The 20,720-nt window shown below is 40.2% G+C and overlaps 1 protein-coding gene across 2 annotated transcripts in view; it reads left to right on the top strand.

Moving 5' to 3' along the window:
• SMCHD1 (structural maintenance of chromosomes flexible hinge domain containing 1) overlaps nucleotides 1-20,720 on the top strand; it is a 181,113-nt gene that overhangs the window by 114,609 nt on the left and 45,784 nt on the right. For both annotated transcript variants that reach the window (XM_039527011.1, XM_039527012.1), the window contains exons 31-34: nucleotides 138-217; nucleotides 2,865-3,022; nucleotides 14,333-14,448; nucleotides 16,476-16,537. In XM_039527011.1, the coding sequence (XP_039382945.1) occupies nucleotides 138-217; nucleotides 2,865-3,022; nucleotides 14,333-14,448; nucleotides 16,476-16,537 (416 nt within the window). The remainder of the gene's footprint in view (nucleotides 1-137; nucleotides 218-2,864; nucleotides 3,023-14,332; nucleotides 14,449-16,475; nucleotides 16,538-20,720) is intronic.

Raw genomic sequence — 20,720 nt, 5'->3', positions numbered from 1 at the left:
CAAGGCAAGGTATTGAGTTGAAATAAAGTATGATAGAAAAAGGGAAAACTTCTATTTTTGGTGTAATATAAGACTTGACACTACTTCTGTCTCATTACAAGAAAAAAAGTCTTGACAACCTTCAACTCTCTTGACAGATCATTCCTTCAAGCCAACAACATAAAACAGATGAAAATGGTAGGGCTAATCTGGGAATAATTAGTATTCATGCACCCAGGTAAGTAATGGAAATGTATAGACAAAAGTTAACTTCTGAAAAGACTCTTATTAGATATCTTTAAGTTAGTTAGTTGCATGTTTACTAAAGTAACTCTAGATGACTTTCTGGCAACTAAGTGCAAACACTTAATTTATTTACTCCTGGGGGAATTCTGCACTACTGTGTGTGCACATAATTAATGAGCCACACACATTTTTTATTTTTTGCACAGGAAAAAAGGCTTCTGCTTAAATGTTGCTGCAGTTATGCCATTTGCCTACCAGAGAGCACTGAGGTGCAAGAACAGCAGCAGCTCCCAGCAGAAAATAACTTCTGCAGTTCCACCTTTTGCCCACCTAAGGGTGCTGTGGTGATAGAACACACCAGCTCCCTGCAGAAAATAACTTATGCAGTTCTGCCTTTTGCCCACTATAGGGCACAGTGGTAATAGAACATAGCAGCAGCTCCCAGCCAGCTAGGGATAAGAAAAAGCCTGCCTACTTCTCAGCGCTGGCCAGGTCAGGTCAGGAGACAGGGCTTATGGGGACACATGGGAGTGCAGGAACACATGGGGGCAGGGGCAGATGTGCCTGACTGAATGGGAGAGGCTAGGGGGTCAGCCAGGGTCTGCATGGGGGAAGCTCCCTAACAATCCCTCCCCATCCCCTCAAAAAATCTGTTCCATACTTTTCCCACCAAGACCCACCAACCCTCCAAGTTCACACCCAATCTCCTTCCCAGCAGTTTACTTCCCTCTCCCTCAGCTCCTCCGTTACCCCTAACTCCCCCAAGCCTTTGCACTGGTTCTGAGAGATGTGGGAAGTATGGTTCTATATTGTAGTTTAAATGAATTATTATTAATATGCCTACTAATGAATCTGTCAAACATTTCCTGAATTTTTCTTTGTTGCCTGTATTGTTACAGACATGCTAACACATATTTTGAAATAAATGACCAAAAATAATTGAAACTGGTGTGATTATATTGTGTTATTTTGACAAATAAAATATGCAGAATTTTGAAGAATTTTAAAATATTGTGTGCAGAATTTTTTATTTTTTGGCTCAGAATTCCCTGAGGAGTAACTTATTGTTTGAGTGCATAGGCTAGACTAATTGTTCAGCCTTGAGAAAGCCATTTCATATACACTTTTTTTATATATATATATATATATATATATATATATATATATATATATATATATATATATATATATATATATATATATATATATATATATATATATATAAAATGTAATAGCTTACTCCATACGTCTGCCAAGAGAAGCTGCTGCTTTTGTTTACGGGATTTTTTTTAGATGTGGAAAAAATCTCTAAAAATGCACATTTTAACCATCATGTAGCACCTAGTGTAGATAGGGGTTTAACATCTTTAAAAATGTGTTACTGCCTAGGGTTGACCATACGCAACTAACGTGTTAAAGTCAATAACATTAATTTTTAGAGGAGTATCAAGCGATGTTTAAAAATAGTCATTAAAATGTTTTTGCTAACTTTTTTTAAACAAATACGTTTTTCCCAGACTAGAGAAGGTCCTGGAGTGGAAATTTTAAGGCGCATTGGAATGAAAGAGAAATATAGTTACAGGTCCTGTTAAGTAGCCTAGAGTTTTCCACGTATATTTCTACCACAAATTAGTTGCTGTTATTTTTTTTTTCTTTAAAGACTCCTGCATTCCATATAAGCAGACAGAAACTAAGGGACTGAGGCCAACTTGTTTCCTTTTATAGGTCCAGTCTTGGTGACACAGGGAGCATGGTTTGAGACATTCAACCCAAGATAAACTATAACAATTTTTAATACTTCTAAGCCAGCCAGGTGGCCCAGAGGAGATCTGTGGATCCAATAATTGTAGTACTCAGTAACTAAGCTGTTTGTAATAATTTTTCCAAAGAGCCAAAACAGCTCCATGTTACGCAAAAATATCTGAGGATGACGTAAACACACACTTTTCTGTTTTGATGCTTACAGTTTTTATATCAGTTAATATTTTTTGCATTTTTAACTTGATATTTTGAACAAGAATAACATTTTAAGTTTGAAGAAAAATGTTTGAGTCTTTCACCATAGTTAAAAATGTAGTGTTGTAAATAAAAAAAACCCTCAGATTTCTGTATTATGAAGTTAATGACCTCTTCATGGTCTAATCGTCTCAGTGTATGTTGCTAGGTGTGAGGCCTGTGTTCAGCTTCGATCCTTGGCTAGCAAGGACTGGGAATGGTTTAGAACATATTTCTCTCAGGTGACCTTTTAAATAACTCTCTCTCCTTCCAGTCCTAATCTAACTGTCCTACAAGTCAGATCCTGAAAAGGGGGTTGAGAATTGGTCAAAATGGTGGAATATTAAAGCAAAAGTAAATGCAAATAACTCTCATTAGTGCATAGTTAGTTTTGAGAACATCTTAAATTGTAGACATTTCTTGACTTATGATATTTCTAACCTTGCATTAATACTAGGTTTTTGCCTTTACTATAATTTTTTATATCAATGATAGAAGTGGGCGTGGGGAGGAGAATATTGTAAGCTCGGAAAGCCAAACAAGTCACAAGTACCTTTATGAAAATCCATTTAAACAGCTTTTGAAAAACTGCTATTAACTTATTGCATTATAACAATTTGTTATATGATTGCTGTATGTTTCAGGGGAGAGCATACGTTACAGCTTAAAGCCTCATACAACAGGAACACATTAGATTGCCCTATAATCAAGTTCAATGTCCTGCCTGACCCTGAGAAACCTGTATGTTTGAATGTTAAGTATGACAAAAATGCTTCTTTTGCAGCAGGAAGTACCTTCCCTGGTGAGTAGCTGTATTTAAATTAGCTTTTGGTTTGGGGCGGGGGGTGGGGGGTTGTGTAATTTTGGAAACCAGCCAGCCAAATAAATTATGGCTTTTGATGTCTGTAAAAAGTGATTTGTGAGCTTTATTTCAATGATGATCAGTATTTTCATACATCCCTTTTAGCTAATATTCCATTATACCTGACTGGCAAAAGCCTTTACAATCAGCATTTTGGCTTCACCTATCGAGAAACAGGAGGCAATATGTGAAATGATTGACAGAAGTTCCAGTTTTGCCCTTTTTGCCCAATTTTTGCCTGATGCCTGCTAAAAGCCTGGAAGAGAAGAGATGTCTTTAGACAATGGCTGTGCCACTAAAAGGCGCACAGTGTAGCTGTTGTTTGTCAGCAGGAGAGAGCTCTCCTGACAACAAAAAACTTCCAACCCCCCGCCCCACCCCCAATAGTGGAAGTGGCTTTGTAGGCGAGAGAACACTCTTATCGACAAAGCGCTGTTCACACCAGCGCTTTTCATCTGTAAAACTTTTGTTCTTCAGGAGGGTGGTTTTTTAACACCCCTGAACGACAAAAGTTTTGCCAACAAAGTGTCAGTATAGACAAAGTCTTAGTCATCATGCCCCTCTCGGTCTTACTCCACTTTCTTTTCCTCTACCAAAAAAAATATTCTAAATTAAATAGTCCTTCAACTTGTGGGCCTCTTTGCAATGTATACAGAATTGGTCTTGTGGGCTGGTTCCATTTGTGCCTACTCTGAGGTGTTTTTCTCAGTCACTGGCTCTTTCTCTTTTCTGAAGATGTTGCTCTATAGACTGGGAATCTCACCTCTGCTACCATTTCTCCCCTGGGTATGGAGGAGATTCAGTTTTTGTCCTGACAGTCCTCTTCTTGCATCACCATGAATGTCACAAGCTGGTAGAGCTCACCCAGATAACAGCAGTGCAGGAGATCTGACTCCTATTTAGAGGAAGTCCAGTATCAATGTGCTGGCGTTCCACATTATCCACCTTATCCTTCTTGCCTAAAAGCCAGTATTAGACAAATTGACTGCAGTGCCATATGTATAACTGGGAGGTAGTCTCAGACCAAGCTCTTGTCTGAAATCCCTTCCCTTGACACTTGGGTAGAAAAATCCACATTGCTTTTTTCAGTCATTTACCTCAAATTCAAAGAATGTTATAATCCACTGCCTGAGCAAAACTCCCATATTCCAAGTATGCACCTGCAGGTGCTCAATGAAATTTGTCATAGTGTGGAACTCTAAGCATTGATTGGTTTGCTCCACCCAAGACAACCAAACTCCCTGTGTTGGTCTCCAGGAACTTCACTCTCAAAATCCTTGACAGATTCATTCTCCTACTGTTGGAAAGAAAAAACTAGGAAACTGTTTCCATTTTATTACTCAGATTAACCAAGGATGGTGGAAAATCAGGCTGGGCCTGGTGGAAATACTTTTACTGTCACAGTAATGGCTTCACCAAGTCCTGATTTTTCTGATGTAATGAGTATGTGTGTCTTGCACCAATTGAAGCTGCATCTTCTCTTGATCCCGTTTCCCCACCCAGTTTTCTAATCCAAAGTACCTGGCACTAACAGCCTTGAGAAATTGAATAGACTTGATATCTGAAAGAGAATCTGTTGGGGGACCCGTCTCCCCCTACATTGCTGACTACCTCTCCAGGAGCCAATCATCCACTGCAGTTATAAATACTATGGGATCTTGAATATAGCTTCTCTCGGAGGGGATGAAAAAAGGAAGCATCTTTGTATAAGCAACTATTCCCTCCAGCATGCCCTTCAGTTCCTGCTACAGGTGTTTAAAGTTAACTTTACCAAATATACACCTCTAATCTAATCCAGGGAAAGGATATTTAATGCTGTTTTTATGGGAAATGGCTGTTATGTTCCCAAAACCTATGATTGGTTTTGAATGTTATGGGTATGTTGGGGTAGCTTCTGAGACCTTATTCACCTAGTAGCCTCTGAGCTCTTATTTACTTGGATCCTAAGAACTCAGCTCAGATGTCATTGAGATTTCTTTGTTGGCATTCAGTCAAACTACCCTTGAGTTGATCAGGCTCAAACGTAGGATGTGGGTACAGGAATTCAGTTTCTAGCCTGCTGATCCATTTACCTCCCTAATCATATCTCCCAAGAAATGAGGCCTCACCAATGTCCAGTTACTCATGTCAAGCCAGGCCTTTGAATTTATGGTGTATTTTCCCTTTTTCATTGCTGTGACTTCAATTTGCAGAATGAGCACACAAAATTATTGGATTCATTCTCCTCCCTTTCTTCAGTTCTTTCCAGACAGAGCAGTGTTTTCATCTTCTGCCTGAGTTATTCCAAGAGTTAAGTTCAGATTTTTGGACCCTTACTTTTCTCCCAGTCAGATACTTAGATTGCACCTCAGTCTCTATACCATAGGCAGCTCAGACTTCTCCACTAGGCCATATCCTAAATAATCCTCCTTCAGATACTTGGCTTCCAGCCAGTTGTCCCTTAATTTTCATTTCCTGGATTTCAAAAATTTAATTTTAGACCAGCAGCGAGCAGTTTTTCTACTTTTTTTTCTTCTCTGGGACAAAATTTGTAAACTCTTTAAAAATAGATGGTGATGGAATATCTTTTCTGAAAAGGGATCACCAAGTTCCTCTCTCCTCCCCCAGAATGGCAGAGCTAGATATATGGAACAAGCTAAAAGTGAAAAGTGGTTTCATTTGACAGGAGGGCCTTAAGAGCATCAGAAGGAGACCTTCTTCTCCCTGTGGGTGCTCTACTTTAGGTGTTTGAGCACCCTTGCACTTGTAATTGGAGATTTGTGGGAGCAGTGCCTTATTGGGTTGCACGTGCGCAGTCTTGCACTGTCTTGCACTGCCTCAGGTGGTTAACTAGTGCTGTGCGACCAACCCTCCCTCAGTTCCTTCTCTACCGCCTTTGGCTTGAGTCAGAGCATTCAGCAGCACCTCAGAGCTTAGTAATTTACCCCTTTTCCATTAGTTCTACTTCGAATGGATAATTTGTCTTCCCCGTTTTTCTCTCCATTTCTTTTTCTCGTTTTAAAAAAAAAAGTTTTTCTTTCCCTCAGTAGAAGTTGGCATTTCATTTAACTGGCAGTGTAGTGTTTAAATACTCCCCTCGGGGGCGTGCCCAACTCACCGGGCTTTAAGCACTGCCTCACCTGCAGGCTTTTAATACTGCTTTCAGATGGACACTCTGTGCGTTCGTCGCTTAGGCGAAGCACACATGCCTCAAAAATGCCCACATTGTCACAAACTGACAGCCCGGACCACAAAAGCCAGAGACTTGCAGCTTAAACTGCTGCTCATAGAGAAACGTCTCCACCTAGCGTCTGAGTCAGAAGCACGGACACCCCCGGGACACAGTTCACAAACTGGAGCCTCTGAAAGGGCTCTTCTTTGTCTGTGACTCATGCGACCACCCTGCTAAAAAGTTGGTTAAGAAGTGTACATTGTCCTCACCAGCTCAAGAAACGATCAAGAAACAGCATCCCCCAAACTGAGAGACCTTGTCGGTACCGATAAGCACCACAGCCAAGATAACGGGACCTTCCGGTACCGTAAGAGCTAAAGATGTCAAGAGAGCTAGCTCCAGTGAAGGCACCAAGGGGAAACAGAAACCCCATGTCTCGGCACTGGCGGAGCCATCCCGACACTCAACACCGGGCACATCAAAACAACTGCAGCCTATGCTGTTACCTCCTGTCAGTATAGCGCAGTTGACAAATGCACCCTTACAACAGCTCCACAGCAGCCAGTATCCACCATTACCACATCAACGGCACTGAGGCAGTTGACACCACAACAATTCTTCCTTCCCAGAGACCTTATGGTGTCCTTGACAACTGACTCTCCCATTCTTGGCACTGAGATCACTACAGCACTGTCGGTACCGAGCCACCCCACCACTCCACTGCCATCTGCTCCCCCATTTTCGAGCGATGATGAGGATGAGAACGAGGGAGAGACATACCCCTCGCACTGCTCTTCTCCTACCCATTAAACGATCAAACCGGCCCCGCCACACCAGGGGTACTATACAGGGGCCAAAGAACAACAGTGTTACAGGCACCCTTGGATGGTTCCTATGCCCTTCCCTCTATGGTGGCAGTATTGGGCCCCATGGATGGCATATCCCCCACACCACCTCAAACCTCCTACCCCAAACAGGGAGGATACACAGCAATCACCTGTGCTTTCAGTACCAGGACCATCTAAACTCCCTGAAGAGATGACAAGCTAACAGGAAGAAATCTTTGACCAGGAAGTCAAACCAACAATCCATTTTTCTTCCTGTGTCCCAGATAACACCATCATGCCCCCTCCTCCCAACGCGGGGGATGACTTTAGACATTTCCAGGATCTCTATAGGAGAGTTGCAGGTTCCCTTGACATCTCCCTGGAGGAAGTGCAGGATTCACAACATAAGCTCGTTGACATCCTGCAAACGTCAGCATCATCCATAATCGCTTAACGCACGAATGATGCAATCATGGAACTTGTCAAACACATCTGGCAGACCCCTGCAACAATTGTTCCAACCTCCAAGAGGTCCAACAGGAAATATTATGTCCCTGCAAAGGGAACAGTTTCTTTTTTCACATCCCACACCAAACTCCCTGTTAGTGGATGCTGTTAATGAAAGGGGCAGATAATCATACCCCCAAAACACACCACATGACAAAGTCCAGAAGAGACTCAACTTTTTTGGCCGAAAAGCTTATTCCTCAGTGATGCTTCACCTTAGAATTGCTAATTATGAAGCGTTATTAGCAAAATACGACCACACATATTATGGCAAAATATCAGATTTTATTGAATTTCTCCCCTGAGAAGAAAAAAAGCAATTCAGTGCACTCATTTCTGAGGGCCAGCTGATCTCCAGGACAGCACTGCACGTTGTCCTAGACTCTGAAGATATAGCAGCATGATCTACAGCCACTGCAATCATAATGAGAAGGGCATCCTGACTGCATCTCTCTGGCTTTCCCAAAGAAGTGTAAGCAACAGTGAAGGACCTGCCTTTCAAAGGGTCCAGACTCTTCGCAGCCAGAATGGATGAGTCTCTGCACACTCTCCAGGACTTGAGGTGACTCTGAAGTCCCTGTGTATCTATACTCCAGTACAAAGAGAAGACAAGGAAGGTATTTCAACCCACAGAGATTCCAGTCCACACCATATGCACAGATACACAGGCAATACGAGCCACAAGCCCGGAAAGAACAGCCTCCAAGGTGATTTGATGGTTGTCATCTATCTACCGTATCTCATCATCCGTTAGCCAGGCAGCAAGTTTGAGAGGTTGGTTGAGGGCTTGAGACCCCCACAACTTTCAACACTGAGAACTACCATCTCCCAGCCATTCAGAGAGCATTTAAGTTCCTGCTACCCAGTCAGGCAATCCATCACTACAGATATATGGGTGCTGGAGATAATCAAAGTTGGATACTCCATCCCTTCTCTTGTCTTGCTTACAACACTCCTGCTACTACATCCCAGAAGGATGTTTGCCTTTTTTGCAACAGCGTTACACTGTTGACTTTTATATTTAGCTTGTGGTCCACTATGACCCCCAGATCCCTTTCTGCAGTACTCTTTCCTAGGCAGCCATTTCCCATTTTGTATGTGTGAAACTGATTGTTTCTTCCTAAATGGAGTACTTTGCATTTGTCCTTATCGAATTTCATCCTATTTACTTCAGACCATTTCTCTAGTTTGTCCAGATCATTTTGAATTTTAATCTTATCCTCCAAAGCACTGCTTGGTATCAGTCGCAAACTTTCTAAGTGTACTCTGTATACCATTATCTAAATCATTGATAAAGATATTGAATAGAACCGAACCCAGAACTGATGCCTGCGGGACCCCACTTGTTATGCCCTTCCAGCATGACTGTGAACCACTGACAACTACGCTTGGAACGGTTTTCCACCCACCGTATAGTAGCTCCATCTAGGTTGCATTTCCCTAGTTTGTTTATGAGAAGGTCATGCAAGGCAGTATCAAAGGCTTTACTAAAGTCAAGATATACCACATCTACTGCTTCCCCCATCCACAAGGCTTGTTACCTCTATATGTGTCAAAAAATGCATGTGTTCTGGAATGCCACATTTAGTACTTTCTCAAGAACTTAATGTCACTATCTTTCCTTCTCCAAATTTGTGTGTGTTAAGGGTGCTGAATGAGTTGGTGTTACCAGTTAACATTAAGAAATGGATTGCAGTAACTACTAGTTAATGCAATCCATTTCTTAATGTTAACTGGATATAGTGGCCACAATAGAACTTATTTTGAGAAACTGGAAATCTGCAATTCTTCTCTCATACACAGGCTGGCTTATTGAGCTCTCTACAAAGTTTTAGTGGGGAAAAAATGGCTGACTAATAGCCTCATATTTTTTCCAAATGTTTCTATCTGGTTACATGTGAAATTATTGCATACTTTTGCTATTTAGTATATATTAGTCCCTGATACTCACGGGTTATGTTCTCACTTATCCGATCAGTCACTTTAATACTTGATGCCCTATGTGACCTCTATAGGTTCAGGGGCTTCTGTTTTGTTTCCAGGTTTTGTGAATAATGAACGTTGAATTTTGTTATTTATATGCTATAAATTGCCTAGGGAGGTTGTGGAATCTCCGTCATTAGAAATTTTTAAGAGCAGGTTAGACAAACACCTGTCAGGAATGTTCTAGATAATACTTAGTCCTGCCATAAGTGCAGGGGACTTGGACCAGTTGACCTCTCGAGGTCCCTTCCAGTCCTATGAGTCTATTTCCATCTTGTGCATTTATTTATGTGTTTTGTTTCATTGTGTGTTTATATTTTTTATAAAACAATAAAAATAAAATCTAAAAAATCATTGGGATTATCATGTATCTTCTTAAACTATTTCTAGCTGGGTAAAACAATGTATCCTTGAATGTTACATGTTATCAGCAGCTTCTGTGCCTTGTGGTATGAGAGCTCCTTCTACTAGTGCCGTAGCAGTAGCAGCATCTTTTGCTTGTCTTAAAATTTTTCCAATTTGGGAAATTTATGGGACTGCTACTTGAAAGTCAGTCCATATGTTTACTGGACATTATGCTTTGGATTTGGCTTCAAAAGTGGATGCTCATTTTGGTAGAGCTGTGCTTCAGTTTTTCATGTTATTAGACTCTGTTCTGACCTCCTGAGTTTACTGCACTCTCTGCCAAACTACCCATAATATGCAGAACTACTCAAGGAAATGAAGGTTACTTATCTGTAACCAAAGTTCTTCAAGGTAACTCTGCCATATAATCATACTTCCCACCCACCTTCTCCTTTTTCTCAGAGTGTTTTCTTGGTTTCTCAGCACCCCCTTTTATAACTTTTCCGTCAATGTCCGCTGCACTGAAGGAAGGGGTGAGGCACTGCTTAGAGGAGGTTTCACCTTTAGTCTGCATCAGTTGGCTCATTGCTTTGTCACACTTAAAAGAGTAGAGTCATCTTGAAGAACTCCAGTTACGAGTAAGTAAACTTCAGTTTTTTCCAATGAATTCATAAGCAACAAGGCCCAACAAACCTCAGTAAGGATAGACACCCTTAGTAAGAAAGACTTACTGATACTCATTTAGCTTAAAGTCTTGTTACATAGTTTATTTTTATTTTAAGATTAGTATTTTTTGGAAAGTTTTTTAGTATTTTGTTTTCTCTAATGTTTTTTATGATTAAATATGCAATTGAATATACTGTTAGCCATGTGACACCTGCAAGTTGCATCTATGAAAATTCTATTTATGGGTCCTTCTGGGGGCACTGAGCAGATAGTTGATGCCAAAAATAGGTCTGGGGGAGCAACCCAGTCCCCTCTCCAATTTCTGAATTCCCAAAGGTTTTTTGCAGAGGCCAGTTCACTTTTTTTATTTACACTAAACAAAAGAGCCTCCTGCTATTAGACTACTAGTAGTCAACCATTGAAAAAAGAGGCTTTCAAGCCCCCATATTCCAGCATTTTATTATGTTTAAATCCTTTGGTATTCAGATTGAAAGGATTATAGTTGTACTACTGTGCTGAAGTATCAATACACTTGCTATAGTTCAAATCCTACGGCCACTGGCAGTCCTAAGAACATAAGAATGGCCCTACTGGGTCAGACCAAAGGTCCATCTAGCCCAATATCCTGTCTTCCGACATTGGCCAGTGCCAGTTGCCCCAGAGGGAATGAGGTAATCATCAAGTGATCCATCCTCCCATCGCTCATTCCCAGCTTCTGGCAAACAGAGGCTAGGGACACCATTCCTGCCCATCCTGGCTAATAGCCATGGATGGACCTATCCTCCATGAATTTATCCAGTTCTTTTTTTGAACCCTATTATGGTCTTGGCCTTCACAATGTCCTCTGGCAAGGAGTTCCACAGGTTGACTGTGTGCTGTGTGAAGAACTAGATCATTTTATTTGTTTTAAACCTGCTGCCTATTAATTTCATTTGGTGACCCCTAGCTCTTGTGTTATGAGAAGTAGTAAACAACACTTCCTTATCTACTTTTTCTACACCAGTCATGATTTTATAGACCTCAATCATATCTCCCCTTCACTGTCTCTTTTTTCAAGCTGAAAAATCCCAGTCTTATTAATCTCTTCTCATACAGAAGCCGGTCCATACCCCTAATCATTTTTGTTGCCCTTTTCTGAACCTTTTCCAATTCCAATACATCTTTTTTGAGATGGCCTGACCATATTTGCACACAGAATTCAAGATGTGGGTGTACCATGGATAGAGGCAACATGATATTTTCTGTCCTATTACCTATCTCTTTCTTAATTATTCCCAGCATTCTGTTCACCTTTTTGACTGCCGCTGCACATTGAGTGGATGTTTTTTCAGAGAACTATCCACAATGACTCCTAGATCTCTTTCTTGAGTGGTAACAGCTAATCCAGACCCCATCATTTTATATGTATAGTTGGGATTATGCTTTCCAGTGTGCATTACTTTGCATTTATCAACATTAAATTTCATCTGTCATTTTGTTGCCCAATTTTGAGGGATCCTTTTGTAGCTCTTCGCAGTCTGCCTGGGTCTTAACTATCTTAAGTAATTTTGTATCATCTGCAAATTTTGCCACCTCACTGTTTACCCCTTTGTCCAGATCATTTATGAATATGTTGAATAGGACTGGTCCCAGAACAGACCCCTGGGGGACACCACTATTTACCTCTCTCCATTCTGAAAACTGACCATTCATATCTACCCTTTTACCTATCTTTTAACCAGTTACCAATCCATCAGAGCACCTTCCCTCTTATTCCGTGGCAGCTTACTTTGTGTAAGAGCCTTTGGTGAGGGACCTTGTCAAAGGCTTTCTGAAAATCTAAGTACATTATATCCACTGAATTCTCTTGGTCCACATGCTTGTTGACCCCCTATTCTAGTAGATTGGTGAGGCATGATTTCCCTTTACTATAACCATGTTGACTTTTCCTCAACAAATTATGTTCATCTATATGTTTGACAATATTGTTCTTTATTATAGTTTCAACTAATTTACCCAGTACTGAAGTCAGGCTTACAGGCCTGTAATTGCCGGGATCACCTCTGGAGCCCTTTTTAAAAATTGGCATCACATTAGCTATCCTCGAGTCATCTGGTACAGAAGCTGAGCTAAATGATAGGTTACAGACTACAGTTAGTAGTTCTTCAATTTCACATTTGAGTTCCTTCAGAACTCTTGAGTAAATACCATCTGGTCCTGGTGACTTACTGCTATTTAATTTATCAATTTGTTCCAAAACCACCTCTAATGATACCTCAATCTGTGACAGTTCCTTAGATGTGTCACCTAAAAAGAATGGCTCAGGTTTGGGAATCTCCCTCACATCCTCAGCCATGAAGACTGACACAAAGAATTAATTTAGTTTCTCCGCAATGGCCTTATTGTCCTTGAGTGCTCCTTTATTACCTCAATCGTCCAGTGGCCCCACTGGTTGTTTAGCTGGCTTCCTGTTTCTGATGTACTTAAAACAACATTTGCTCTTACTTTTTGAGTCTTTGGCTAACTGTTCCTCAAATTCTTTTTTGGCCTTCCTAATTGTATTTGTACACTTCATTTGCCAGTGTGTATGCTCCTTTCTATTTTCCTCACTAGGATTTAACTTCCACTTTTTAAAGGTTGCCTTTTTGCCTTTCACTGCTTCTTTTACTTTGTTGTTTAGCCACAGTGGCCCTTTTTTAGTTCTCTTAATTTGGGGTATACATTTAAGTTGAGCCTCTATTATGGGGTCTTTAAAAAGTTTCCATGCAGCTTGCAGAGATTTCACTTTTGGTACTGTACCCTTTAATTTCTGTTTAACTAACTTCCTCATTTTTGTGTAGTTCCCCTTTCTGAAATTAAATGCTACAGTGGAGTATTCCCCGCCACAGGGATGTTGAACTGAATTATATTATGTTCACTATTACCAAGCGGTCCAGCTATATTCACCTCTTGGACCTGATCCTGTGCTCCACTTACAACTAAATCAAAAATTGCCTCTCTCCTCTTGTGGATTCCAGGACCAGCTGCTCCAAGAAGCAGTCATTTAAGGTGTCAAGAATCTCTGCATCCCGCCCTGAGGTGACCTGTACCCAGTCAATATGGGGATAATTGAAATCCCCTATTATTATTATTGAGTTATTTATTTTAATAGTCTCTCTAATCTCCCTGAGCATTTCACAGTTACTATCACCATCCTGGTCAGGTGGTCGGTAATATATCCCTACCACTATATTCTTATTATTAGAGCATGGAATTTCTATCCATAGAGATTCTATGGTACAATTTGATTCATTTACCATTTTTATTTCATTTGATTCTATGCTTTCTTTCACATATAGTGCCATTCCCCAACCAGCACGACCTGTTCTATCCTTCCAATATATTCCGATATTTGGGTCAATGGGAAAATATTTAGTCATTATTTTGTAGCTCATGTTTGTGTAGCACAGCGTAAAGTGCTCTTAAATATGTGTTTAGTTTAATTGTGAAATATTCTTGGATGCCTCCTAACAAATATATTATGCTAATACAGCATTTTGTGTTTCTCTAAAATAAAACTTTTTCTTTCCAGTGTTCTGTTTTAAAGGACAATTAGTTTGCACTGCCACAATTTAAACATGGCCTAACACACTTTCATTCTCAATTTTGTGGTTTGACTAGGAAAAATTGTGGTGGGGGAGATGGAGGACAGTAATATTTTACATTTATTATTCTTGAAGAGGTTAGACGTGAGTTTCTGAATGTAAAACTGAGTCTTGGAAAAATAACATTTTAATTTATTTATTTATGCAGATTTTATGGTTAGTGTAATTTCTGAAGATAGCAACATTATTAAAAATATTAATCCAGGCCGGGTTTCTATGAAAATATGGGAAGGACAAAGCAGTGGAAACAGAGTACCAGCTAATGTGAGTAATTGGAAAATGTTATAACACATGTTGGTCCTGTGAATATGACACAGACAACATTTTCCACAGAAGGGAATTCTGTGTGCTTTGTTTAGAGAAATGTCTCTTTCTAGATTGCAGCTATTAAGTGTTAAATTTCTTGTACATTCAGTAAAATTATGTCCACGCCAGCTGCTGTCCCTATTACTTTAAACAAGACTAAGCTATCTGTCTAGTAAAACTGCAATACTTCAACGCTGGGAATGTTGTTGCTATTCAGCAGAAACTCACTAATTTACACTCAAGGGAGACCTGTTACAAATTACGTTTTATGTATTTTGACAATTGTTTAATATATGATAATGCAATAGTATGTGTACTACAATATGTATTTTTAAAATAATGAAATATAGTAATATGAGACTACCATTACAGCATTTTGCTATTAATTTTCTAAATAGTAAGGAAAGCTACTGTTTTGAAGTAAGTGTGTACATAACTGAAGTTTTACTTCAGGTTCTACTGTACTTAAGACAAGAAGTATGACTATATTACTGTAAAAAGCCACCATTCTCCAAACCTTAAAAACCAAAGGAGGCTCTTTGCACTCCATAAGGATGTCAGAAGAGTTGTGAAGTATTACCTTTTGCCAATCTGATGCTCTTTGTTCGAAGATTTAATTTCCAAAGCCTATATTTGTCACTGAGTTAAAATAACTATAAAAATAATCTCCAAACAGACATTTTGCCTTTTGGCATTGCAGATTCACAGTCCATGAGATCTTTGTTGACCTTATGGGCAAAGAGAAGCAGGACATGTTGCACTAAAATTTGGAAAGCATGTATCCACACCATTACTAGAGATAACACTTGTTTGCAGCTTTTAGCTGCGATTCCGTTCTAGTGTGTTATCTACAAATGATACATCAGAGTTGTCTGGATTAGCATAGATGTGCTGGAAAGTTGGACAAATCTATATATTGGTCATCTCTTAAGAGGGCATCCACCAATCCAGAATTTCCTCCTTCCATCCTGTTTATATGGGATTTTTTTATACAATTCATGTATGTGTATTAGACGTGAAATCCTGCCCCCACTTTAGTCAATGAAAAGCTTTCCTTGCCTTCACTGGGGCAAGAATTGTACCCTAAGCTTTTCCAGTATTAGTCACAAAAACTTTGAAAGTGCCTCCCAGACCATGCCACTAGACTACCACCCCTCAGCAGGAATCTTTCCAGCTGGGGAAGGAAGAGCGGGGGGAAAAGAGGGGTCATCAAGTAGCCTCTGTGCATGTGCCAGTAAGCAGAGCTTCCATCAATCCGAAGCAATTTACAGTAAGAGAAATTTTATTGCAGTTTTTTTCATCATATGATTTAAGCTTCTGTTTGGTTGATTGCAACATTAGCTGTTCTTATGCTTAGAAGTGAAGATAGCTCTTTGTACAAAACATTTTTCTTCTGAAGGCTGAACAGAACAGGTACAACTCTTTGGTAATTTTCCTTGGCATACTAAGGAACAGTGCTGTGTTCACATATCGATTAGTTCACTCATCTTTATTATGCAGGAACTGAGAATACCAAAATAGCTTCTAAATTACAAGTTCTTTCAGAAAACTGCTATTTCAGTTTTCTTAATTTAAAAAACTTTTTTAATGGAAAAAGCTTTTAAATTTTTTAACAAACATACAGTTTTTAACTGATGTTTAGTAGGAATGTAAACAGCATGTAAAAAACCTACCCATGTAACTGATTGAAATTCTATTGGTTAAACGTTTTACTAGAGAACTAGGGGGAATCCCCGCTGCCGGCCCTGCGCCCAGGGATCTCTGCCACCACCAGCGTCCCTGTGCCAGCCCCACAGGCCGGCAGCTGGAACTTCGGGTGTGTGGGGAGACAGCGGAACTGTAACCGATGAGCATTGAGCGTATCAGTTAACCGGTTAAACTTTTACATTCCTAATGTTTAGTAAGACTTGATAGCATGTTACATATGAAGTGCTTTAAAAAATTGTATCTATTACATTTACTTTTTTAAATCCTGTTCTTTTCAGGTTACAACTCTTGGCTGTAGTAAAGTCAAGGATGGCAAGGATGAAGGCTTCTTTTACTTCAGGTTTGAGCAAACTCATTTTATAATTAGAGTTCGGAATAGAGTAAGCATTAACAATATAGCTGTTGGAGAAATGCTTTAATTTCGACAACATCATTGATGAGAAACTGGTATATTCTAATGTATTGGCATGATATAATGCATATGGAATGAATTCTTTCACAAAAAATAAACCCTGTTCTTTTGAGATCAGTGTGAACATTTTACATATAATTTGTCAACATATTTAGAGATGGTTGTGGGGTAATGCATCCCTCATTTTGAGGCCACCTTCCCTGTCTATAATTTGCCATTTATTTGGGGTGAAGGAAAAGGATAATTTTAACTCATGCCTTTTCCTCTGTCACCAATCAGTTTCAGAGATGCTCTATTTTCTGCCTCATAAGTTACCCATTAGTTCACAGTACTGGACTATCTCCTTTCTCTGCAGTAGAACCACAGTTAGCAACCTGTCAGCTTGCCCACATCTTTTCCTTATGTGTCACAGATGCTCTGCCTATAATGGCAGGACCAGACAGCAGAAGAAAGTGTTACCTTTCTCTGGAGCAGATTTTATCAAGTGGGCAAGTGTCATGCAAAAAGTGGGTACCTCAGGAGTGCTCCAAAAGTAACTTAAATAGGTGCAAAGCAGTGTGGGAAAGCAAATAGGAATCCTGTCAGAGTGCCAGGATCCTGTAGTGCGCTCTTCCCACAACTAACGGGATCCTTCATAGTGCCCCTACTTGGATGACCTTTCCACAGAAGCGTCTTTCCACCTAAATGCAGCTAACAGGAGCACATCCGAAGTGTGCATGATCACTCTGGTGGTAGTTGTTCACAAAGAAATGAAAAGAACAAAAGGCTAAGAGGCCTAAAAATTGTAAGTCCAAAAATGGTGGTTCAACCTCTCCCATTCCCTGCAGCTCTGCCCTTGAAGAAACTGTGTCTGACCATGACGAGCCAAAATCAGATTCTCAAGAGAATGATATTTAATATTCTTGATATAGGGTCTGGTAACATGGAGGAAAAAGGACCTAACACTAAGGCAAAGTCCTTCTCCTTTGAGATTATCATAAGATCTGAATGAGAACTTGCAGATAAAACAAAGAGGGTTTATGAAGAAGTTTTACAACTACCAGGAACTAAACGTCTCCCTAACTCAGATACCCAAGGTTGATGAAGCAGTAGCCTCACTAAGAGAAGACATGGTTACTCGTTTGTGGAGAGACTCTTCTTTTCCCAAAGATACCACAGATAAAATGATGGAGGGTAACTTTTACAAGGATTTCAAAGCTTCTTCAACAGCAATACAGATATACTTTGCAAGAGCCAGAATGGTCAGATGTGGTGATCTGAAAAAAACTGATCTTTTTAACTAGAATAATTTTTTTGTCTTTTGATAAAGAAAATGTACGTCTTAGATGGCCTTAGATTCTTCTATGGTAACTGAGGTTTAGGGTAAAAGCAGACACTAAGTTCAATAGTTATTCTGACGCTCTATATCTATATTTGGAATATTATGTAGTAGCTGACAACAAAACAAAAAAACACCAAACCCTAAATCTTGCTTCTAAACACTACTAAGTATCAGAATTAGACTATAAGGCAGATTACAGATCCAAGCAGTTCTTTTCTTCCTACCAAAACGAAATATACTAACTCTTCACTTAACGTTGTAGTTATGTTCCTGAAAAATGCTACTTTAAGTGAAATGATGTTAAGCAAATCCAATTTCCCTATAAGAATTAATGTAAACAGGGAGAGTTAGGTTCCATGGAATTTTTTTGACACACACTCACACTCACACACACACACTCTAAGTTTTAAACAAACAATTTAATACTGTGCACAGCAATGATGATTGTGAAATTTGGTTGAGGAGGTGAAGTCAGAGGGTGGGATATTTCTCAGGGAATGCCTTATTGCTAAATTATTTCTTTTTAAGTAGATTAGCAAATTGAGACAGCAGCTGCTGCTAGCAAGCTCCCTCAGTCCTGAGCTCAGTATCTCCCCGGAGATAAGGTACAGGAGCCGGTGGAGGGGGACACCCTGACTTTAGCACCCCTCTTCTCTCTCTCTGCGCTCTGCCCTCTCACAGCAAGCAGGAGGCTCCCGGGAGCACCTCCAAGGCAGAGGGCAGGAGCAGCACACGGCAGCGGGGGGAGGGATAGCTGAGCTGCTCCGCAATTGATAGCCTGCTGGGTGGCTGCCACCCAGGGAACTTAAGGAAGCTGATGGGGGGGTGCTACCGGTCCACCCTGGTTCCAAGTCTCCACCAGCTAGCTCCCAACGGGCTGCTCTTTCTGCAACCAGTTGACAAAGCAGGCGGCTGCCAAACAACATTATAAGGGAGCATTGCACAACTTTAAACAAGCATGTTCTCTAATAGATCAGCGACATAACAACGTTCACCGGGATGACTTTAAGTGAGGTGTTACTGTATAGTCAAGAGAATTTGCCCCCTCCCCCCAGGAGCAGAGGCTCCAGAGGGAGAACTAGGCAGCCCTCTTCATTATTTTCCATCCTACCAAACCCCACATTGACACAGACTGTGCTTCTATGCAAGTTCATCTGGGGAAGGCAAAAGAGCGTCTCACTCATTTTAATTGCTCATGAAAGAGTCAGTATTGGACAAAGGTTCTGGAGATGTCTCTCAGTGCATCCATGTTGCACTCAGATATTTTCTTTCTCCATTCTTCATAGTGCTCTTGACTTCTCTCAACAAAATAAATGTTCTTCTTCGTCACATCTCAAGAAATAATCCTACCATCCTTTTGTCCACCCCCAAGGTACGATAAAAACATTAAAAAGCAACAAAGAGTCCTGTGGCACCTTATAGACTAACAGATGTATTGGAGCATAAGCTTTCGTGGGTGAATACCCACTTTGTCAGACGCATGTAATGGACATTTCCAGAGGCAGGTATCTGTTAGTCTGTAAGGTGCCACAGGACTCTTTGTTGCTTTTTACAGATCCAGACTAACACGGCTACCCCTCTGATAATAAAAAACATTTGTGGCACATTCTAGACATGTGCAAATCACTAAGAATCTACTTGAAATTAAGTATTCCAGGAAGTCTTATATATTTTCCTGTGAAATGAAGAGGAGACAGCATCCAAATAATCATTAGCAAGATAGCTAAAACATTGCATAGTGGAAGCATACAAGGCTTCAAATCAGTCAATTCAAGAGGACATCATAGATTATTGTACCAATGTCCAAACATGCTTGCATCTCCTGATCGGATTTGTTAATAGTAATGTGTCATCGTCCATGTTCTTGAAATGCAACAAACTAGACAATCTTCCATGTGCTGCAGGTGGTACCCCTTGTTAGGCCAAATTCCTGTTCTAAATTTCCCTCAATTTTGATTCTGATATTTCTCATTCTTTGCATACTGCAGACTAGTGGTGATGATATGAGGCAGAACAGAAATTTTTATTTCCTGTTTATCTTCTTTCTGTGATTAAGTTGTACACAAGTCCAAACCATCTACCTTTATAAATTGTAAATTTAATTGAATTTGGATTTCTGTTGAAGTTGAAAGAATCATATTAGGTGTTCAATGAAAGTTAGGGTTTTTTGTACATATAAGTTTCCTTATATATTATTCCAATGCCTTTGAGAGAATTCATCTAAATAGTACAGGAAGGAGTTGTGATCAGGCTGACAAATTGCTAAGTAGCTTGGATTACCCACAGATTCACTGCAGAGAGGAAACAGACCACTTCTGTAAACTAGTGGAGAGGCTAATCCCAGAGAGCCATATTGTGACACTGGTGTGCAGGAGTAAGATTTAGCCTCGGCCTTTGTCACTTGATAATATCTCTGTGGGCTAGATTGAGCTGCAAGGCTCAGCAGTGAGTAAAGAGTGGCACATTCTTGTGCCACCCCAGGCAGACCCTGGTGATTCTGTACAGCCATTCCCTCTTCTTTGATCTTCTTGCTACTGCTGTTGCCATTTTAAGTAGCAGCAGCCTATTGTTGTTTGTTTACAGTGTGATAGCTCCTGAAATATGCTAAGCATTTCAAGAGACACAAGACATATTTCTGGTTCAAGTGCTGTCTTCTGAGTTGGAATTGCTACTAGCCCTATCCCCTGCTGATTTATGAAGCAACCTGTGCAAGAAAGCTGGGCTTTTTGCTAATAAAATGGCAGAAGAAAAAGAGGAAATTAATCCAAATGAAAGTAAATAAAGTAGTCC

Source organism: Mauremys reevesii, linkage group 2, assembly GCF_016161935.1.
Source record: "Mauremys reevesii isolate NIE-2019 linkage group 2, ASM1616193v1, whole genome shotgun sequence".
NCBI classification, from domain to species: Eukaryota; Metazoa; Chordata; order Testudines; family Geoemydidae; genus Mauremys; species Mauremys reevesii.
This window is presented reverse-complemented; position numbering and strand designations above follow the sequence as displayed.